We start from the raw sequence: 17765 nt of genomic DNA on the forward strand, positions 1-17765 counted from the left end.
GAGAGAGGGGTTAATAGACACACTGACTGGACACTCCAGTACATTAACACTGCACTGAGAGAGAGAGGGGTTAATACAGACACACTGACTGGACACTCCAGTACATTAACACTACACTGAGAGAGGGGGGTTAATACAGACACACTGGACACTGCAGTACATTAACACTGCACTGAGAGAGAGGGGGGTTAATACACACACACTGACTGGACACTCCAGTACATTAACACTGCACTGAGAGAGAGAGGGGTTAATACAGACACACTGGACACTCCAGTACATTAACACTGCACTGAGAGAGAGGGGTTAATAGACACACTGACTGGACACTCCAGTACATTAACACTGCACTGAGAGAGAGGGGTTCATACAGACACACTGACTGGACACTCCAGTACATGAACACTGCACTGAGAGAGAGGGGTTAATACAGACACACTGGACACTCCAGTACATTAACACTGCACTGAGAGAGAGGGGTTAATAGACACACTGACTGGACACTATTTACATTAACTTCACTCGGAGACAGATCGGGCGCCGCGGTGAGGCGATATTGCCTGTAGGACGCCGACGGTCCTAATCCGTTTCTCTAACAGCGCAGGTAGATTGCGTTTTCTTTCCGATACCTTTTTTAAATAAATAGTTACAGTTATGAATGACAGGATTCCGGTGTGTTGGATCGAAAATACTAACGCGAAATAAGTCGCACTGCTACAGTGGATTTTGAAGAAGCCGGGGAAACGTCAGGACTTTCAAAACACGGTTTCTGAAAATAACTGAGCGTTATCAAGTCCCAGTAAGCAGACGGAGTCCCGAAACGCGCGTAGGAGAGGAATTTGTGTTGGAGAGTCGACGCTGGGGAAAGAAAAAAAAAAGAAAGAGAAGAAAAATCCTGAAGGAGTGGCCTGAGCCCTTCCAGAGAACAACAGGAATTGAATGGGAGAGAGGAGGGGAGACGGGGAGACAGAGAGGAAAGGAAGTGCAAGAGGAGCCCAGTGACAAGCGTGGCCTAAGGCGGCGGCCGCCGAGCAGCTGTGTCATTCCCAGACCCCGCTCTTTCCTAAGCCGACTCCCCCGGGGTGGAGGCGGCCGGGCGCGGGCCGGGAGAGAAGAGGACTTGGGGTGGGGGGCTTGCGCCGTCCCGGGGCTGGAAGCCAGTTTGTGTCTGCCCGTCTGCATAAAAGCCGCAGCGACCCTTCGGGAGCCGGATTACGACTCGTGTCTCGGGGCTGCTGTCTGAAGTATTTTCGGCAGTTCGGGTAAGTAGTTTCCGACTCCATGAGTTAGAAAGTTGTTACCGACGGTGAAACGGTGTTTGTTCCGGGGACTCGTCCGCCCTCGGGACTGAAGCCGGCTGTTACAAGAACATGTTTGTTTTTTTTTTGGTCTTCGCCTGGTTTCTCGACAGCGAAAGCTTTTTGCTCGTTTGTTTGAGGTGTGTGTGTGTGTGTGTGTTTTTAATTTCACGCCTAGTGTGAGGCGACACAGCAGCCTAGAGTAACCGAGCGAGTTTCACTGCTGCAGAAAGCGGCGATTTCAGATGTGGAAAGGTGGCGGACAGGCTGGGCGAGGGAGATAAGACTGGCTGGTGGTTGAAGACGAGGGGAGCTCTCGAAGAGAAACTCACTCGTCCCTCTGTCGGCTTCTGGTGGCTGTGGGCTCCCTGCGGGACATGTTTGTGTGTGGACACCCCCCTTTTTTTCTCCTCTTACAAAAACAAAAAAGTGCTTTTCCACCACCTGCTCTTGTGTTTAGGGCTTGGTATTTAGGCTTGGCGTGTTTTTGCCCACTCTGGTGCGTGTCTCTCTCCCCCTCTCGGGACCGGGAGCTGGTCTTATTTCCGAGGCGAGTCCTCGGTGGCCGCGACCTGCTCAGCCGGTCTCCCCGGGCTGTAATTCCGGCTCCGGGCCGACAGATACAACACCTGACACCACACACCGCCCCCGCTCACTTTCTCCTCCTGCCGCTCCTTCCGTTCCCCGCCTGGCCTCCCCCCCCTCTCTGCGTGCCCGTGTTGTTGTCTGTGTGTGTCGTGAGTGGTGTGTGTCTGCGGGTCTGTGCTGGCCAGGAGCCCCGCGAACAGGACGTCCACTCGCTTCCGGCAGAGAGCGGGGGAGAGACAGCGCTGGACGTCCTGTTATCGCGCCGCCCTCCTCTCTAGGAACAGTGCAGCGCACAGACTGACAACGATAAATATACCCGGACACTTCTATAGCGCTCTTCACAGGTCAGGGGTATCCCCTCCACCCCCACCAGTGTGTCCCCCCACCTGGATGAAGCTCCAGTCTGCTCACACACAGCAGCTCTCAGTGGGGAGGAGAGCAGAGTGATGCCAGTTCAGAGAGGGGGGTTATTAGGAGGCCATGATGGGAAAAGTCCAGGGGGAAATTTGGCCAGGACACCGGGGTGACACCCCTACTCTTTTCGAGAGACGCCCTGGGATTTTTAACGTCCACAGAGAGTCAGGACCTCGGTTTTACGTCTCATCTGAAGAATGGCGCCTTTTTTACAGTAGAGTGTCCCCGTCACTATACTGGTTCATCAGGACCCACACAGACCACAGGGTGAGTGTACCCTACTGGTCCCACTAACACCTCTCCCAGCAGCAGCCTCAGCCCTCCCAGGAGTCTGCCTGTATACAGGGTGATACAGCTGCTGGCTTCTTTCTCCCTGTTGTCCGAGCCACACTGTCCCCCTCAGTCCTGCCGCATGTAGAGGTGTGCAGGTCACCTGGCCTCGGCGTGTCTGAACGCAGCTGTCAGGTGGTATCGAGAGGGAGAACGTTGGTGTGCTAGGTGTGCAGTGCTCGGTAGTGTGCTGAAGTGTGTGTGTTTCTACGCTTTGTTCAGAAGGGTGCTGAGCCGTGTCTGTGTGATGTTCAGTAGCGTGCTGAGGTACACAGTCCTGAGGTGCTCGGTGTTCAGTAGTGTGTTGAGCTCTGCGTGTTTGTACGGAGTGCTGAGGTGCGCAGTGTTCTGTAACATACTGAGATGTGCATTTGTACACAGTCCTGAGGTGTGCAGCTTTCAGTAGTGTGCTGAGGTGTGTGTTTGTTTTCAGCACTCGGGAGGGCGGGGTCCGGTAGCGTGCTCAGGTGCGCAGTGTTCAGGAAGTCTGAGAAGCTGTCTGGCAGTGCAGGAAGGTGTCTCTCGGGCTGTTTGCTCACTGGGTGGGGTCTGGGAGTCACAGCGAGGCAGGGCTGGAGCACACAGAGAGAGAGAGGCGTCTGTGTACTGCTCTCTCTCTCTCTGTGGAACTGGGCTCTGACAACAGCGCAGTCTCCAGCAATCCCAATTGAAATGTGAATTGATTCGAACACCCCGTGAGCAGGAGAGACTGAAGGAGAGCAGAAAGAAAAGATGCGTTTAGTGACACTGCTGTCACAGAAAGAGGTCACAACCTCCTACAAAATGCAAAGACACTGACACACTGAGCTGTGAGGTAGTAAACATCCACCACTCTCTCAGTGCAGTGTTAATGTACTGGAGTGTCCAGTCAGTGTGTGTGTATTAACCCCTCTCTCTCAGTGCAGTGTTAATGTACTGGAGTGTCCAGTCAGTGTGTCTGTATTAACCTCTCTCTCTCTCTCAGTGCAGTGTTAATGTACTGTAGTGTCCAGTCCGTGTGTCTGTATTAACCCCTCTCTCTCAGTGCAGTGTTAATGTACTGTAGTGTCCAGTCAGGGTGTCTGTATTAACCCCTCTCTCTCAGTGCAGTGGTAATGTACTGTAGTGTCCAGTCAGTGTGTCTGTATTAACCCCTCTCTCTCAGTGCAGTGTTAATGTACTGGAGTGTCCAGTCAGTGTGTCTGTATTAACCCCTCTCTCTCAGTGCAGTGTTAATGTACTGGAGTGTCCAGTCAGGGTGTCTGTATTAACCCCTCTCTCTCAGTGCAGTGTTAATGTACTGGAGTGTCCAGTCAGGGTGTCTGTATTAACCCCTCTCTCTCAGTGCAGTGTTAATGTACTGTAGTGTCCAGTCAGTGTGTCTGTATTAACCCCTCTCTCTCAGTGCAGTGTTAATGTACTGGAGTGTCCAGTCAGTGTGTCTGTATGAACCCCTCTCTCTCTCAGTGCAGTGTTAATGTACTGGAGTGTCCAGTCAGTGTGTCTGTATGAACCCCTCTCTCTCAGTGCAGTGTTAATGTACTGGAGTGTCCAGTCAGTGTGTCTGTATGAACCCCTCTCTCTCTCAGTGCAGTGTTAATGTACTGGAGTGTCCAGTCAGTGTGTCTGTATGAACCCCTCTCTCTCAGTGCAGTGTTAATGTACTGGAGTGTCCAGTCAGTGTGTCTGTATGAACCCCTCTCTCTCTCAGTGCAGTGTTAATGTACTGGAGTGTCCAGTCAGTGTGTCTGTATGAACCCCTCTCTCTCAGTGCAGTGTTAATGTACTGGAGTGTCCAGTCAGTGTGTCTGTATGAACCCCTCTCTCTCTCAGTGCAGTGTTAATGTACTGTAGTGTCCAGTCAGTGTGTCTGTATTAACCCCTCTCTCTCAGTGCAGTGTTAGTTTACTGGAGTGTCCAGTCAGTGTGTCTGTATTAACCCCTCTCTCTTAGTGCAGTGTTAATGTACTGGAGTGTCCAGTCAGTGTGTCTGTATTAACCCCTCTCTCTCAGTGCAGTGTTAATGTACTGGAGTGTCCAGTCAGTGTGTCTGTATTAACCCCTCTCTCTCAGTGCAGTGTTAATGTACTGGAGTGTCCAGTCAGGGTGTCTGTATTAACCCCTCTCTCTCAGTGCAGTGTTAATGTACTGGAGTGTCCAGTCAGGGTGTCTGTATTAACCCCTCTCTCTCAGTGCAGTGTTAATGTACTGGAGTGTCCAGTCAGTGTGTCTGTATGAACCCCTCTCTCTCTCAGTGCAGTGTTAATGTACTGGAGTGTCCAGTCAGTGTGTCTGTATGAACCCCTCTCTCTCAGTGCAGTGTTAATGTACTGGAGTGTCCAGTCAGTGTGTCTGTATGAACCCCTCTCTCTCTCAGTGCAGTGTTAATGTACTGGAGTGTCCAGTCAGTGTGTCTGTATGAACCCCTCTCTCTCAGTGCAGTGTTAATGTACTGGAGTGTCCAGTCAGTGTGTCTGTATGAACCCCTCTCTCTCTCAGTGCAGTGTTAATGTACTGGAGTGTCCAGTCAGTGTGTCTGTATGAACCCCTCTCTCTCAGTGCAGTGTTAATGTACTGGAGTGTCCAGTCAGTGTGTCTGTATGAACCCCTCTCTCTCTCAGTGCAGTGTTAATGTACTGTAGTGTCCAGTCAGTGTGTCTGTATTAACCCCTCTCTCTCAGTGCAGTGTTAGTTTACTGGAGTGTCCAGTCTGTGTGTCTGTATTAACCCCTCTCTCTCAGTGCAGTGTTAATGTACTGGAGTGTCCAGTCAGTGTGTCTGTATTAACCCCTCTCTCTTAGTGCAGTGTTAATGTACTGGAGTGTCCAGTCAGTGTGTCTGTATGAACCCCTCTCTCTCTCTCTGTGTTTCAGAGCTGGACAGAGGAGAGGCAGTGTCGGACACAGTAAGAGAGGGACAGAAGCTCGGTGTGCCTCAGAGAGGGAGGAAGGAGAGATCCGAAGGCGGAGCTCTGAGCCGGATGTGTGCCGGGAGAGAGTGAAGCTCTGGGAGAGGAGTGGACACAGGAGGACTCTCCTCTCTCCGTCTCTGTCCGTCTCTCCCCCTCCAGAGAGGGGATTTCGGAGGAGCCGGCCCGTGCTCGGCGATGTACGGCGCCTGACGGGGCGGTGGTGTTTCTCTGCGATCGGCGGCGGTCCGGGGAAGGGGCTCCCCGAGGGGGTGTGGGATCTGCAGGGGGCCGGGGGCGTGCCCGGGCCGAGACCATGGTTGCCCCGAGAAACGGGGACCCCAGTGCGCCGAGCCGTCACGGATCCTCCTGCGTCCCCCTCCGGGCGGCTGGGAAGTTCTAGCCAGTCGGACCTGGGAATCCTTCCGAACTGATCCCGGAGCGCTTGGATCCGTTGGTCGTTTTGTCTAAAACTGTTTCATATTTATTTCGGTTGTTTTGTGGATTGCTTTTTTTTTGGCGTGGGGACAGTTTGTTTTTTTTCCTCTTTTCCTTCTGCGCCGTTCGTTGTCCCCAGCGCTCTCCGATTCTCGGGACTCTGAGCGTGCGTTTGGGAATTCGCTCCTTCTTCTCCCGGAACGCCATGGGAATGGCAGGCAAAGACTACCACCACCTCTTCAAGCTGCTCATCATCGGAGACTCCAGTGAGTGAGGAGAGGAGCAGGCCTGTTCTGTCGCACGCGCTCACGCACTCACGCACTCACTCACGCGCACATTCGCTCTCTCGCACTCACGCTCACCCGCTCGCACTCGCTCTCGTACTCACTCACACTCACGCACTCACGCTCTCGCTCTCGCAGTCCCTCTCGTGCGCTCTCGCTCTCGCTCGCACTCACACTCACCCTCTCGCACTCGCTCTCATACTCACTCGCACTCGCTCTCATACTCACTCGCACTCTCGCACTCGCTCTCATACTCACTCACACTCTCGCACTCGCTCTCATACTCACTCACACTCTCGCACTCGCACTCGCGCACTCGCACTCTCGCACTCGCTCTCATACGCACTCGCACTCGCACTCGCTCTCATACGCACTCGCACTCGCTCTCATACGCACTCGCACTCGCTCTCATACGCACTCGCACTCGCTCTCATACTCACTCGCACTCGCACTCGCTCTCATACTCACTCGCACTCGCACTCGCTCTCATACTCACTCGCACTCGCACTCGCTCTCATACTCACTCGCACTCGCACTCGCTCTCATACTCACTCGCACTCGCACTCGCTCTCATACTCACTCGCACTCGCACTCGCTCTCATACTCACTCGCACTCGCTCTCATACTCACTCGCACTCGCTCTCATACTCACTCGCACTCGCACTCGCTCTCATACTCACTCGCACTCGCACTCGCTCTCATACTCACTCGCACTCGCACTCGCTCTCATACTCACTCGCACTCGCACTCGCTCTCATACTCACTCGCACTCGCACTCGCTCTCATACTCACTCGCACTCGCACTCGCTCTCATACTCACTCGCACTCGCACTCGCTCTCATACTCACTCGCACTCGCACTCGCTCTCATACTCACTCGCACTCGCACTCGCTCTCATACTCACTCGCACTCGCACTCGCTCTCATACTCACTCGCACTCGCACTCGCTCTCATACTCACTCGCACTCGCACTCATACTCACTCGCACTCGCTCTCATACTCACTCGCACTCGCTCTCATACTCACTCGCACTCGCTCTCACACGCACTCGCTCTCATACGCACTCGCTCTCATACGCACTCGCACTCATACGCACTCGCACTCATACTCACTCGCACTCGCTCTCATACTCACTCGCGCTCTCGCTCGTGCTCTCGGACTCGCACTCACACACACTCTCTTGCACTCACACAACTGAATGTCATTAACCCCCTTCTCTCTCTCTCTCTCTCTCTCTCTCTCTCTCTCTCTCTCTCTGTCTGCAGACGTAGGGAAGAGTAGTCTGCTGCTCAGGTTTGCAGACAACACCTTCTCAGGTAAGTCTGTGTGATGGGGCGGTGCTGGACCTGTCCCTCTCCGTGAAGTGTCTCTCTCTAGTGTCTTTCTGTCTGTCCCTCAGTCAGAGTGCCTCATAGGATAGGTCAGGGGGATCTGTGTGTCGGATTGCTTGTTAGATTGGTGTCTGATTGGGTGTCTGACCTGGGGGGGTGGGTCTGTGTGTCACCAGGCAGTTACATCACCACTATCGGGGTTGACTTCAAGATCCGGACAGTGGAGATGGACGGCGAGAGGGTGAAGCTACAGATCTGGGACACGGCTGGACAAGAGAGGTTCAGGACCATCACCTCCACGTCAGTAATAATAATAATAAACTTTATTTTATATAGCGCCTTTAAAGGTGGCTTCTTAAGGCGCTTCACAGAATGAGAACAACAATAAATAAAAAGAATACACAATTACAATATACAGAGGAGACCGTGGATGGTGGTACTAGGAAAAGCAGAGGGGTGAAGAGTGGAACAGTTCAGTAAAGGCTTTTCTGAAGAAGAGGGTTTTGAGTCTGGATTTGAAGGAGTTTAGAGAAGGTGACTCTCTGATATCCTTGGGGAGAGAGTTCCAGAGCTTGGGGGCATAACAGGAGAAGGCCCTGTCACCCATACAATGTAGACGGGCTTGGGGGACAGATAGGAGAGCAGAATTTGAAGTGCGGAGGTTGCGAGGTGGGGAGTAGGGCGATAAAAGTTCAGACAGGTGCTGAGGTGCCAAGCCATGCAGAGCCTTATAGGTGAGCATGAGGATTTTAAAGTCTACACGGAATTTGACCGGAAGCCAGTGCAAGGACTTCAGGATAGGAGTAATGTGATCATTTGCACTAGACCTGGTCAGGATTCTGGCTGCTGAGTTTTGGACATACTGCAGTTTGTTCAGAGTACATTTAAATACCCAGGGAGTAGAGCATTACAGTAGTCAATTCGAGAGAACACAAATGTGTTGATCAGCTTTTCAGCCACAGTTAGTGATAGCATAGGGTGTAGTCTAGCAATATTTCTAAGGTGACACAAATGATGTTTTGACAGTATGCTGCGCACATGTGTGTCGAATGTTAAGCCAGAATTGAATATACCAGGACTGCTTTTACGAAGTTGATGGGGGGTGCCAATAAGCATGACTTCAGTCTTGTCACAGTTTAGATTAAGGAAATTTTGAGTCATCCAAGTTTATATATCAGAGATGCAATTAGATAGAATAGAGACAGCCACATCAGTGTCAGGTTTGGTATGGATGTAGATTTGAATAGCATCAGAAAAGAGATAATAAGAAATCATCATTGAGATCATGTGATCTTAGTAGCTGACCCAACTGAGAACATTTAACTGCTGAAGAGTAGGGGACCCAGTATCGAGCCCTGAGGAACCCCAGACTTCACTAGACCAGTTTCAGTACCGCTCCGCTCTGCGGTCTCGTCCGTTTCGTTTCTCATGCCCTGCAGCTCGCGAGTCACTGTGAATCGCGCTCTGATTATCGACAGGTACTACAGAAACACTCACGGCGTGATCATCGTCTACGACGTCACCAACCCAGAGTCCTTTGTCAACGTCAAGCGCTGGCTGCACGAGATCGGCCAGAACTGTGACAACGTCTGCAAGATCCTAGGTCAGTCTGTCCGTCGGTGTCTGCAAGACACGGGCTCTGCAAGATGCGTGTCTGCAAGACAGTAGCTCACTCTTTCTCTCCGGGGCCGTGAGGCTGGGAGACGAGACGTGTCCAAACCCCTGTCCCCTCTCTTTCTCTCTCTCTCTCAGTGGGAAATAAGAACGACGACCCCTCCAGGAAGATGGTGGACTCCCACGATGCTCAGCGGTTCAGCGAGTCGATGGGGGTGAGGCTCTTCGAGACGAGCGCCAAGGAGAACATCAATGTGGAGGAGGTGAGAGACGGAGGGTGGCGGCGGCGTGAATACTGACTGGCGTCCCGTCCCGGGTGTACCCCGCCTTGTGCCCCGTGCTTGCCAGGACGGGGGGGGACCCGGCAGGGGACGAAGCAGACGGGTGGACGTTAATGCATGAATGTTTTGGATGTTCTGTGCCAGATGTTCATGGCCTTCACGCGGATGGTCCTGCGAGCCAAGAAGGCCTCCCAGGCCAGACTGAACGAGAGACAGGGCGACCTGGTCAACATCAACACCAAGCCACAGCGCAAGAAGAAACAGAAGTGCTGCTGAGAGAGGGAGAGGACTGGCTGGACACTGTACATTAACACTGCACTGAGAGAGAGGGGTTAATACAGACACACTGACTGGACACTACAGTACATTAACACTGCACTGAGAGAGAGAGGGGTTAATACAGACACACTGGACACTCCAGTACATTAACACTGCACTGGGAGAGAGAGGTTAATACAGACACACTGACTGGACACTCCAGTACATTAACACTGCACTGAGAGAGAGGGGTTAATGCAGACACACTGACTGGACACTCCGGTACATTAACACTGCACTGAGAGAGAGGGGTTAATACAGACACACAGACTGGACACTACAGTACATTAACACTGCACTGAGAGAGAGGGGTTAATACAGACACACTGGACACTCCAGTACATTAACACTGCACTGAGAGAGAGGGGTTAATACAGACACACTGACTGGACACTACAGTACATTAACACTGCACTGAGAGAGAGGGGTTAATACATACACACTGACTGGACACTCTTGTAGGTTAACACTGCACAGAAAGAAAGGGAGAGATTGCAACTGATCCACTGAGAGCAATACACAATGTAGAGATGACAGGTGCCCGGTGCGTCTCTTTTCTTTCTTTACGTTTAACTGCTTCTTTCTTTTGGAGATGTCATTTATTATATTTTTAAAAGGTTTTTATATTATTATTGAATCTGACAATTACACTTTTTACTACAAGTTTAAACCTCTGGTTTACATCATTTGGCTCAGATAATCCCTCAGTAATAAACACACAACAGGACAGGAGACGCAGAGAGAGATCACAGAGAATCCCTCAGTAATAAACGCACACAACAGGACAGGAGACACAGTGAGAGAGAAGAGATAACAAGAGAATCCCTCAGTAATAAACACACACGACAGGAGACGGTGAGAGAGGAGATCACAGAGAATCCCTCAGTAATAAACACACACAACAGGCAGGAGACACAGTGAGAGAGAGGAGATCACAGAGAATCCCTCAGTAATAAACACACACAACAGGACAGGAGACACAGTGAGAGAGAGGAAATCACAGAGAATCCCTCAGTAATAAACACACACAACAGGACAGGAGACACAGTGAGAATGAGGAGATCACAGAGAATCCCTCAGTAATAAACACACACAACAGGACAGGAGACAGAGAGAGGAGCTCACAGAGTAATAAACACAAAAGAACAGACACTGAGTGATAATAACTGGAACTGAGCAGTATGATGTAAACTAGTGACCTTTAACTTGCCTTCTACTGTTTAACTGGAAAATAATCAATTTACAGCAATAAGTTATTAACTGCTTAAGAACGAAGCCAACTAACATCAACAGATTGATTAAAAAGGCATTTTTTCCTGTTAAAAAGTTTACCTGCTAAACTATGAGGAATGTTTTTGTTTTCATTATTTTTTTAAATGAATAAATGAGAGAATGAATAAATATGGTTAATAACTCTGAGCCAGTTACTGTCTTCATGAGTCCAGACTCACAGTGACCTTTAACCCCTGACTGAAGACACTAGAGCACTGAAGGACTGGGGCTCTCAGGGCTGAACTGAGCCAGTTACTGTCTTCATGAGTCCAGACTCACAGTGACCTTTAACCCCTGACTGAAGACACTAGAGCACTGAAGGACTGGGGCTCTCAGGTACTGAACTGAGCCAGTTACTGTCTTCATGAGTCCAGATTCACAGTGACCTTTAACCCCTGACTGAAGACACTAGAGCCCCTGATAATCAGGACCAGTAGGAGGATGCAGCATATTCTTAATATCTTTACACTTATATAGCTCTTTCCTGGACTCTCCACTCAGAGCTCTTCACAGGTAATGGGGATCCCCTCCACCCCCACCAGTGTGTCCCCCCACCTGGATGAAGCTCCAGTCTGCTCACACACAGCAGCTCTCAGTGGGGAGGAGAGCAGAGTGATGGAGCCAGTTCAGAGAGGGGGGTTATTAGGAGGCCATGATTGGTAAGGGCCAATGGGAAATTTGGCCAGGACACCGGGGTGACACCCCTACTCTTTTCGAGAGACGCCCTGGGATTTTTAATGAGCACAGAAAAAGTCAGGACCTCAGTTTTGTGTCTCATCTGAAGGACGGAGCCTGTTTATAGTATAGTGTCCCCATCACTATACTGGGGCGTTAGGACCCCCACAGGCCACAGGGTGAGCGCCCCCTACTGGCCCCACTAACACCACTTCCACCAGCAGCCTCAGCTCTCCCAGGAGTCTCCCCTCCAGGTACTGACCAGGCTCACACTGCTGAGCTCCAGTGGGGCTGTCAGTGCTGAGCTGCAGGGGGACACAGCTGTTGACTTACTATTCTAAAATAATGTAAGAATAAAGTCGATCTGCATCCGTCTACAGAAAAGCGCTAAGTGTAAGTAATACTAGAGGATTCCTGGCACGTCACTAGAGCACCGAACAGCTTGGACCAGGACACCCAGCCACACAACTGTAACAAAAGGCTTTTATTTTTCAGAAAAAGCAATGTAAACCAAGCATATCCACAGCGGAGCGAACAGAACCTTTTAGAACCCTTTGTAGACCAGACGCGCCCCCCAGAGCCACTGTCCCCGTGTGAGCAAACCGGTCCTCCCCGTTCTTCCACCCCAGCTGGGAGGGCGGGGTCAGTCAGAATCCGCAGGGATGATCCCCTCTTTATTCCGGACGCCCCAGCGGCCACCCTGCCCTCGGATCGGCGCGTCTCGCTCGCGCTACGACAGGTCCATGTCGTCGCTGGGCTTCGGCTGCTGCCCCCCCCCGTCTGGCTGGGGGTCCGGAGGCGGCTCAGACGTGACGGGGGAGTTCTCGTCCGGACTGCAGAGCTGATCCTGGCTCTGGTTCTGTGCCTCCAGCTGAGACAGCGAGCGGATCACCTCTGGAATGAAACTGCCAGGAGGCTTCCAGAGAACAAGCTCTGAGCACGAGGGATAACTGAGAGAGAGAGAGGGGTTAATACAGACACACTGGACACTCCAGTACATTAACACTGCACTGAGAGAGAGAGGGGTTAATACAGACACACTGACTGGACACTCCAGTACATTAACACTGCACTGAGAGAGAGGGGGGTTAATACAGACACACTGACTGGACACTCCAGTACATTAACACAGCACTGAGAGAGAGGGGTTAATACAGACACACTGACTGGACACTCCAGTACATTAACACTGCACTGAGAGAGAGGGGTTAATACAGACACACTGACTGGACACTCCAGTACATTAACACTGCACTGAGTGAGACAAACTCACAGGGAGTAGATGAACTCTGACGGGACGGCTCTGGAAATTCCCAGCGACCCCTCCTGCAGAGCTGGGGAGAGAGAGAGTCGGGGCAACCCGCCCGCCTCCGCGTCTCCCGACAGGTCGTCCTCGATCACGCACTCGCACACCTCCAACCTGGGAGACGGACAGAGGCAGAGGGTCCGCGCAGGCTTGGGAACAGATTCGATTGTGCCGCTGACTGCGCTCGGGCGCGGAGCGGGCCCTACAGGCCGCCCTGCTCACCTCTCCTCCGTCTCTCTGTAGTGCTCGTACTGCGCCTTCAGCAGGTCCTCCAGGGGCCGTGGGCAGTCGGGTTCGCTGCAGTTACTCCTCCCGGGCTCCGGGGGCGCTGCAACACACACAAACGCCACACTGAGCGCGCGCCCCGGCCCTCAGGGGGAACCTGAGGCCCCAGCGATTAAACCCCGGTAACAAGATACATTCCTACGACGGTATCGAAACATCTGACAAAATTTCCCATGAAGCCCAGAAGCGTGAGCTTTGCGAAGGTCGTCTACGTCGCCAGGTTGACACACCAGCCCCCGGTCTCGCCACGGGCGGCAGCGAGAGCTCCCACAAACTGTGACATGCAGCGGCCCTTCCTGCTCACTAGTCACCGCGATGGACGAGCGATTCGGTGCTGCCCGACCCGCAGGCGTTTCACTGCAGAGAGTCTCCAACGTGAGCTGCAGGCCGAGGTAACGAGTAAAAGCGTAATCTCCCGGCAGGACCCTCTCGAAATCTGAGTCATATCTCTGCTGGATTTAAAGAGGTGTTCACAAGCCCGCTTGTTTACGGTGTGATAGGGCTGCTTCCCCTCACGGGAAGTTTGGTTGCCTCGTTCTGAATCCCAGAACACGGCGCTGCTCGTACCCGGGAATTGAGTCTATTCTGTGCTGCAAAGGGGAGGTTTTACAAGTCACGGTGTCCGTTTGACTTTCGCTGTGGTTAGAAATGCGCTCTGCAGTGCGGATTCTCCCTCACCTCCAAACACACACACAGTTCTGTGTCTGCCTTTAAACGGCCGGGAGCAGAATCGACCCGCACACCGCGGGGCCACACCCACCCGCCTATGCAAGGGACAGCTCATGCCAGCGAGACGAGAGCTGCGGCCGGTTCACTTCGAAGAGACGCAAGACCAGCTTCTCGGCGCCAGACGCAGGCTTCTCTCGTGTTCCTCAGCAGCCTGTGCCCTGTAGGGCAGGGCCGGGGGATCTGGGAGTTAGCCTGCTGTACGGAGCCAACAGACAAGAACCAGGGGCTGTTCTAGAGAGAAACAGAGACGGCCAGCAGCCATGTCACCCTGCTGCTCAAACACTGGCAGCCCACTGGAGCTCAGCAGTGTGAGCCTGGCCAGTACCCTGGAGGGGAGACTCCTGGGAGAGTTGAGGCTGCTGCTGGAAGAGGTGTTAGTGGGACCAGTAGGGTACGCTCACCCTGCGGTCTGTGGGGGTCCTGATGCCCCAGTATAGTGACGGGGACACTAGACTGTAAACAGGCGCCGTCCTTCGGATGAGACGTAAAACCGAGGTCCTGACTCTCTGTGGTCATTAAAAATCCCAGGGCGTCTCTCGAAAAGAGTAGGGGTGTCACCCCGGTGTCCTGGCCAAATTTCCCCCTGGTCTTTACCCATCATGGCCTCCTAATAACCCCCCTCTCTGAACTGGCTCCATCACTCTGCTCTCCTCCCCACTGAGAGCTGCTGTGTGTGAGCAGACTGGAGCTTCATCCAGGTGGGGGACACACTGGTGGGGATGGAGGGGATCCCCATGACCTGTAAAGAGCTCTGAGTGGAGAGTCCAGAATAGCGCTATATCAGCGTTAGGAATTATTCTTATTATTAATTATGGTAACCCTATGAAACGACGGTCTGAAGAGAACTCTCTGTATTCTGCGTGGCGTATTTAAAGTTGGAAAGGCGCAGGCACGCTGTCCGTGTGCTGTGTTCTGTAGCAGTCGGGCTCCCCTGCAGTAGAGCTCAGCGCTGCCTGGCTGTGATCCGTCAGGCTCGGCACAACGCTGATCGGACCAGACTCGGATACACGGCTCGGCTCTGGCGCATCGCAGGGCTGCGACTCCAGACTCCCTCTGCTCACGGCACCCAGAGCGAGCGAGCACTCACCGCACTCAGTCCTCCGGGCCAGAGGGGGCGCTGCAGGGAAGCCTGAGGAAGTGTAGGCATGGTCGTTGTTCAGACTGAGGGAGGTGAAGTGAGCCGCCATCATCTCCTCTGTGAGACACTGCTTACTGACTGGAGCACTGACAGAGAGAGAGAAGGATTAATACACACTGACTGGACACTCCAGTACATTAACACAGCACTGAGAGAGAGAGGGGTTAATACAGACACACTGACTGGACACTCCAGTACATTAACACTGCACTGAGAGAGAGGGGTTCATACAGACACACTGACTGGACACTCCAGTACATTAACACTGCACTGAGAGAGAGGGGGGTTAATACACACACCCTGACTGGACACTCCAGTACATTAACACTGCACTGAGAGAGAGGGGGGTTAATACACACACCCTGACTGGACACTCCAGTACATTAACACTGCACTGAGAGAGAGAGGGGTTCATACAGACACCCTGACTGGACACTCCAGTACATTAACACTGCACTGAGAGAGAGAGGGGTTCATACAGACACACTGACTGGACACTCCAGTACATTAACACTGCACTGAGAGAGAGAGGGGTTCATACAGACACACTGACTGGACACTACAGTACATTAACACTGCACTGAGAGAGAGGGGTTCATACAGACACACTGACTGGACACTACAGTACATTAACACTGCACTGAGAGAGAGGGGGGTTAATACAGACACACTGACTGTTGTACTGCAATTCTCTTACTCTCTTACCTCTCAGGCTTATCACTCCTCCTCTTCGATTTCACTCCACGACTCATCCCTCTGTCCCTGAGAACAACAGACAGGCATGAGACTCCAGTACATCACACTTCCAGTCTCCTACATCGCTGTGTTACTTCTCTGCACTGAATAGTATTTTACTGCATTGTGCAGTGGGGCTGCTAGTACAGAATGATCGCTGTGTGTCTCCCAGGTGGGGCTGCTGGTGCTGAATAATCGCTGTGTGTCTCCCAGGTGGGCTTACTGGTGCAGAATGATCGCTGTGTGTCTCCCAGGTGGGGTTGTGGGTTCAGAATGATCGCTGTGTGTCTCCCAGGTGGGGCTGCTGGTGCAGAATGATCGCTGTGTGTCTCCCAGGTGGGATTGTGGGTTCAGAATGATCGCTGTGTGTCTCCCAGGTGGGGCTGGTGGTGCAGAATGATCGCTGTGTGTCTCCCAGGTGGGATTGTGGGTTCAGAATGATCGCTGTGTGTCTCCCAGGTGGGGCTGCTGGTACAGAATGATCGCTGTGTGTCTCCCAGGTGGGGCTGCTGGTGCAGAATGATCACTGTGTGTCTCCCAGGTGGAGCTACTGGTGCTGAATGATCGCTGTGTGTTTCCCAGGTGGGCTTACTGGTGCAGAATGATCACTGTGTGTCTCCCAGGTGGGGTTGTGGGTTCAGAATGATCGCTGTGTGTCTCCCAGGTGGGGTTGTGGGTTCAGAATAATCACTGTGTGTCTCCCAGGTGGGGTTGTGGGTTCAGAATGATTACTGAGTGTCTCCCAGGTGGGGTTACTGGTGTAGAATGGCTACTGTGTGTCTCCCAGGTGGGTTACTGTTCTGCCCCCCCTCTATGTGAAGCGCTATACAAAAGCACATGAATTCAGGCTTCTTTGTCACTCTCACCTCTCATTGGCCGTGAACTCTGTCAATCCAGTGCTTGTTGCCCACGGTAACCTCTGAGGAATGGTGTGCTGCCAGGGAAATGCCCCAGCCACACCCACCGTCCTGAAAGACGGCAGGGATGAGTGGCGGGGGTGCCGGCCAATCAGCGTCCTCCTCAGCTCCATCGCTGGCCAATAGGGATTGAAGAAGCCGGGCAAACTTGGTTGTCATCAGGCATCGAAGCGTGACGGCACCGCCCTTCCCATCACCATGGAAACAGACTAGGTGTGCAAGTGGAGATGCTGATTAATGACTCCTCGCATTCAAACCCATCTGTCTTACTTCTACAAACCCTTCTCCTCTGCTGCAGCCCCGATCTGTCTTTCCGACTGACTCCTCTCCCTCTCTCCAGCCCTGATCCGAGTGTCCGGACAGCTCGCTAGCTCTCGGTTCGGACCCCGATCCGAACACCTCCTGCTCTTTCACACACACACACCACACGCATTTGAGCTATCTGGTCCGAGGAAAGCCTGAGATAACGCTTCTCTTCTTCCTTTCAAAAGGATCAAATCAGCACAAACACCCTCACACCCCTACAACACGACTGCCGTGTTATGTTCTGAATAACACAGAACTAATAATAATAATACTACAATTTGTAAGGCGTAGACGTTACCGGAGCTTTTTTAGTCAGCTTTCCGCGAACCCTGCACGCTTTGCCGGGAAACCGTTCCACTCGAGCCCGGGGCTGCGGGCGAGGCCTACTCCTTCCTCCGCCAAAGACACAAACCGGCCAAAACCACCCCCGTCTCGGCGTGTCTTCGCGTCTTCGCGTTTCACTTGAGCCCAGGAAACGTTGGTCTAGGATCGGAAATGTGTCTCAGCTGCGTGCTCCCGAAATTTCGGGAACCAGCAATTCCGGGTTTATTTTTGTTTGTTTTTTTAAACTCTGTACGCTCCGCGTCGCCTTGCGCCGAGCCAGGTCGGACACGGACTA

At 52.6% G+C, this 17765-nt stretch overlaps 2 protein-coding genes across 7 annotated transcripts; one reads left to right on the plus strand and one right to left on the minus strand.

Annotated features, from left to right (window-relative positions):
* Positions 1 to 516: 516 nt before the first annotated feature.
* LOC148659735 (ras-related protein Rab-35) lies at positions 517 to 12869 on the plus strand. 5 transcript variants are annotated; one of them, XR_015939747.1, is made up of 9 exons: positions 518 to 1262; positions 5483 to 6221; positions 7505 to 7555; positions 7747 to 7870; positions 9049 to 9173; positions 9323 to 9447; positions 9610 to 9914; positions 10033 to 10688; positions 10753 to 11202. XR_015939747.1 is itself a non-coding variant. In XM_088637552.1 (7 exons), exons 2-7 carry the CDS (start codon positions 6161 to 6163, stop codon positions 9739 to 9741), a joined length of 618 nt encoding a protein of 205 aa, XP_088493678.1. In that variant the 5' UTR covers positions 517 to 1262; positions 5483 to 6160; the 3' UTR covers positions 9742 to 9796. The 5 variants fall into 5 exon arrangements, 1 of the variants encoding a protein (XP_088493678.1); XR_015939746.1 differs by having other exon boundaries at positions 9610 to 9796; positions 9857 to 9914; positions 10033 to 11202; XR_015939748.1 differs by lacking the exons at positions 10033 to 10688; positions 10753 to 11202 and adding an exon at positions 12754 to 12869 and having other exon boundaries at positions 9610 to 9796.
* LOC148659736 (uncharacterized) lies at positions 12200 to 17583 on the minus strand. 2 transcript variants are annotated; one of them, XM_088637519.1, is made up of 7 exons: positions 17445 to 17583; positions 16790 to 17049; positions 15894 to 15950; positions 15138 to 15274; positions 13259 to 13364; positions 13004 to 13150; positions 12200 to 12680 (listed from the first exon to the last, which is right to left on the minus strand). In XM_088637519.1, the coding sequence occupies exons 2-7, from the start codon at positions 16951 to 16953 to the stop codon at positions 12461 to 12463; spliced, it is 831 nt and encodes a 276-aa protein (XP_088493645.1). In that variant the 5' UTR covers positions 16954 to 17049; positions 17445 to 17583; the 3' UTR covers positions 12200 to 12460. The 2 variants fall into 2 exon arrangements, with proteins under 2 accessions (XP_088493645.1, XP_088493646.1); XM_088637520.1 differs by having other exon boundaries at positions 16790 to 17053; positions 17450 to 17568.
* Between the last annotated feature and the right edge of the window lie 182 nt (positions 17584 to 17765).

Source organism: Lepisosteus platostomus, chromosome 6 (assembly GCF_059453375.1).
Source record: "Lepisosteus platostomus isolate fLepPlt1 chromosome 6, fLepPlt1.hap1, whole genome shotgun sequence".
NCBI classification, from domain to species: domain Eukaryota; kingdom Metazoa; phylum Chordata; class Actinopteri; order Semionotiformes; family Lepisosteidae; genus Lepisosteus; species Lepisosteus platostomus.

Coding starts and splice junctions, on each gene's coding strand:
- LOC148659736 (XM_088637519.1), bottom strand. CDS start 16,953: ATGGAGCTGAGGAGGACGCTGATTGGCCGGCACCCCCGCCACTCATCC. Junction 15,275..15,893: donor AGGAGTGATAAGCCTGAGAG/GTAAGAGAGTAA, acceptor TCTCTCTGTCAG/TGCTCCAGTCAGTAAGCAGT. Junction 12,681..13,003: donor TCAGAGTTCATCTACTCCCT/GTGAGTTTGTCT, acceptor TCTCTCTCTCAG/TTATCCCTCGTGCTCAGAGC.
- LOC148659735 (XM_088637552.1), top strand. CDS start 6,161: ATGGGAATGGCAGGCAAAGACTACCACCACCTCTTCAAGCTGCTCATC. Junction 7,871..9,048: donor TTCAGGACCATCACCTCCAC/GTCAGTAATAAT, acceptor GATTATCGACAG/GTACTACAGAAACACTCACG. Junction 9,448..9,609: donor AGAACATCAATGTGGAGGAG/GTGAGAGACGGA, acceptor GTTCTGTGCCAG/ATGTTCATGGCCTTCACGCG.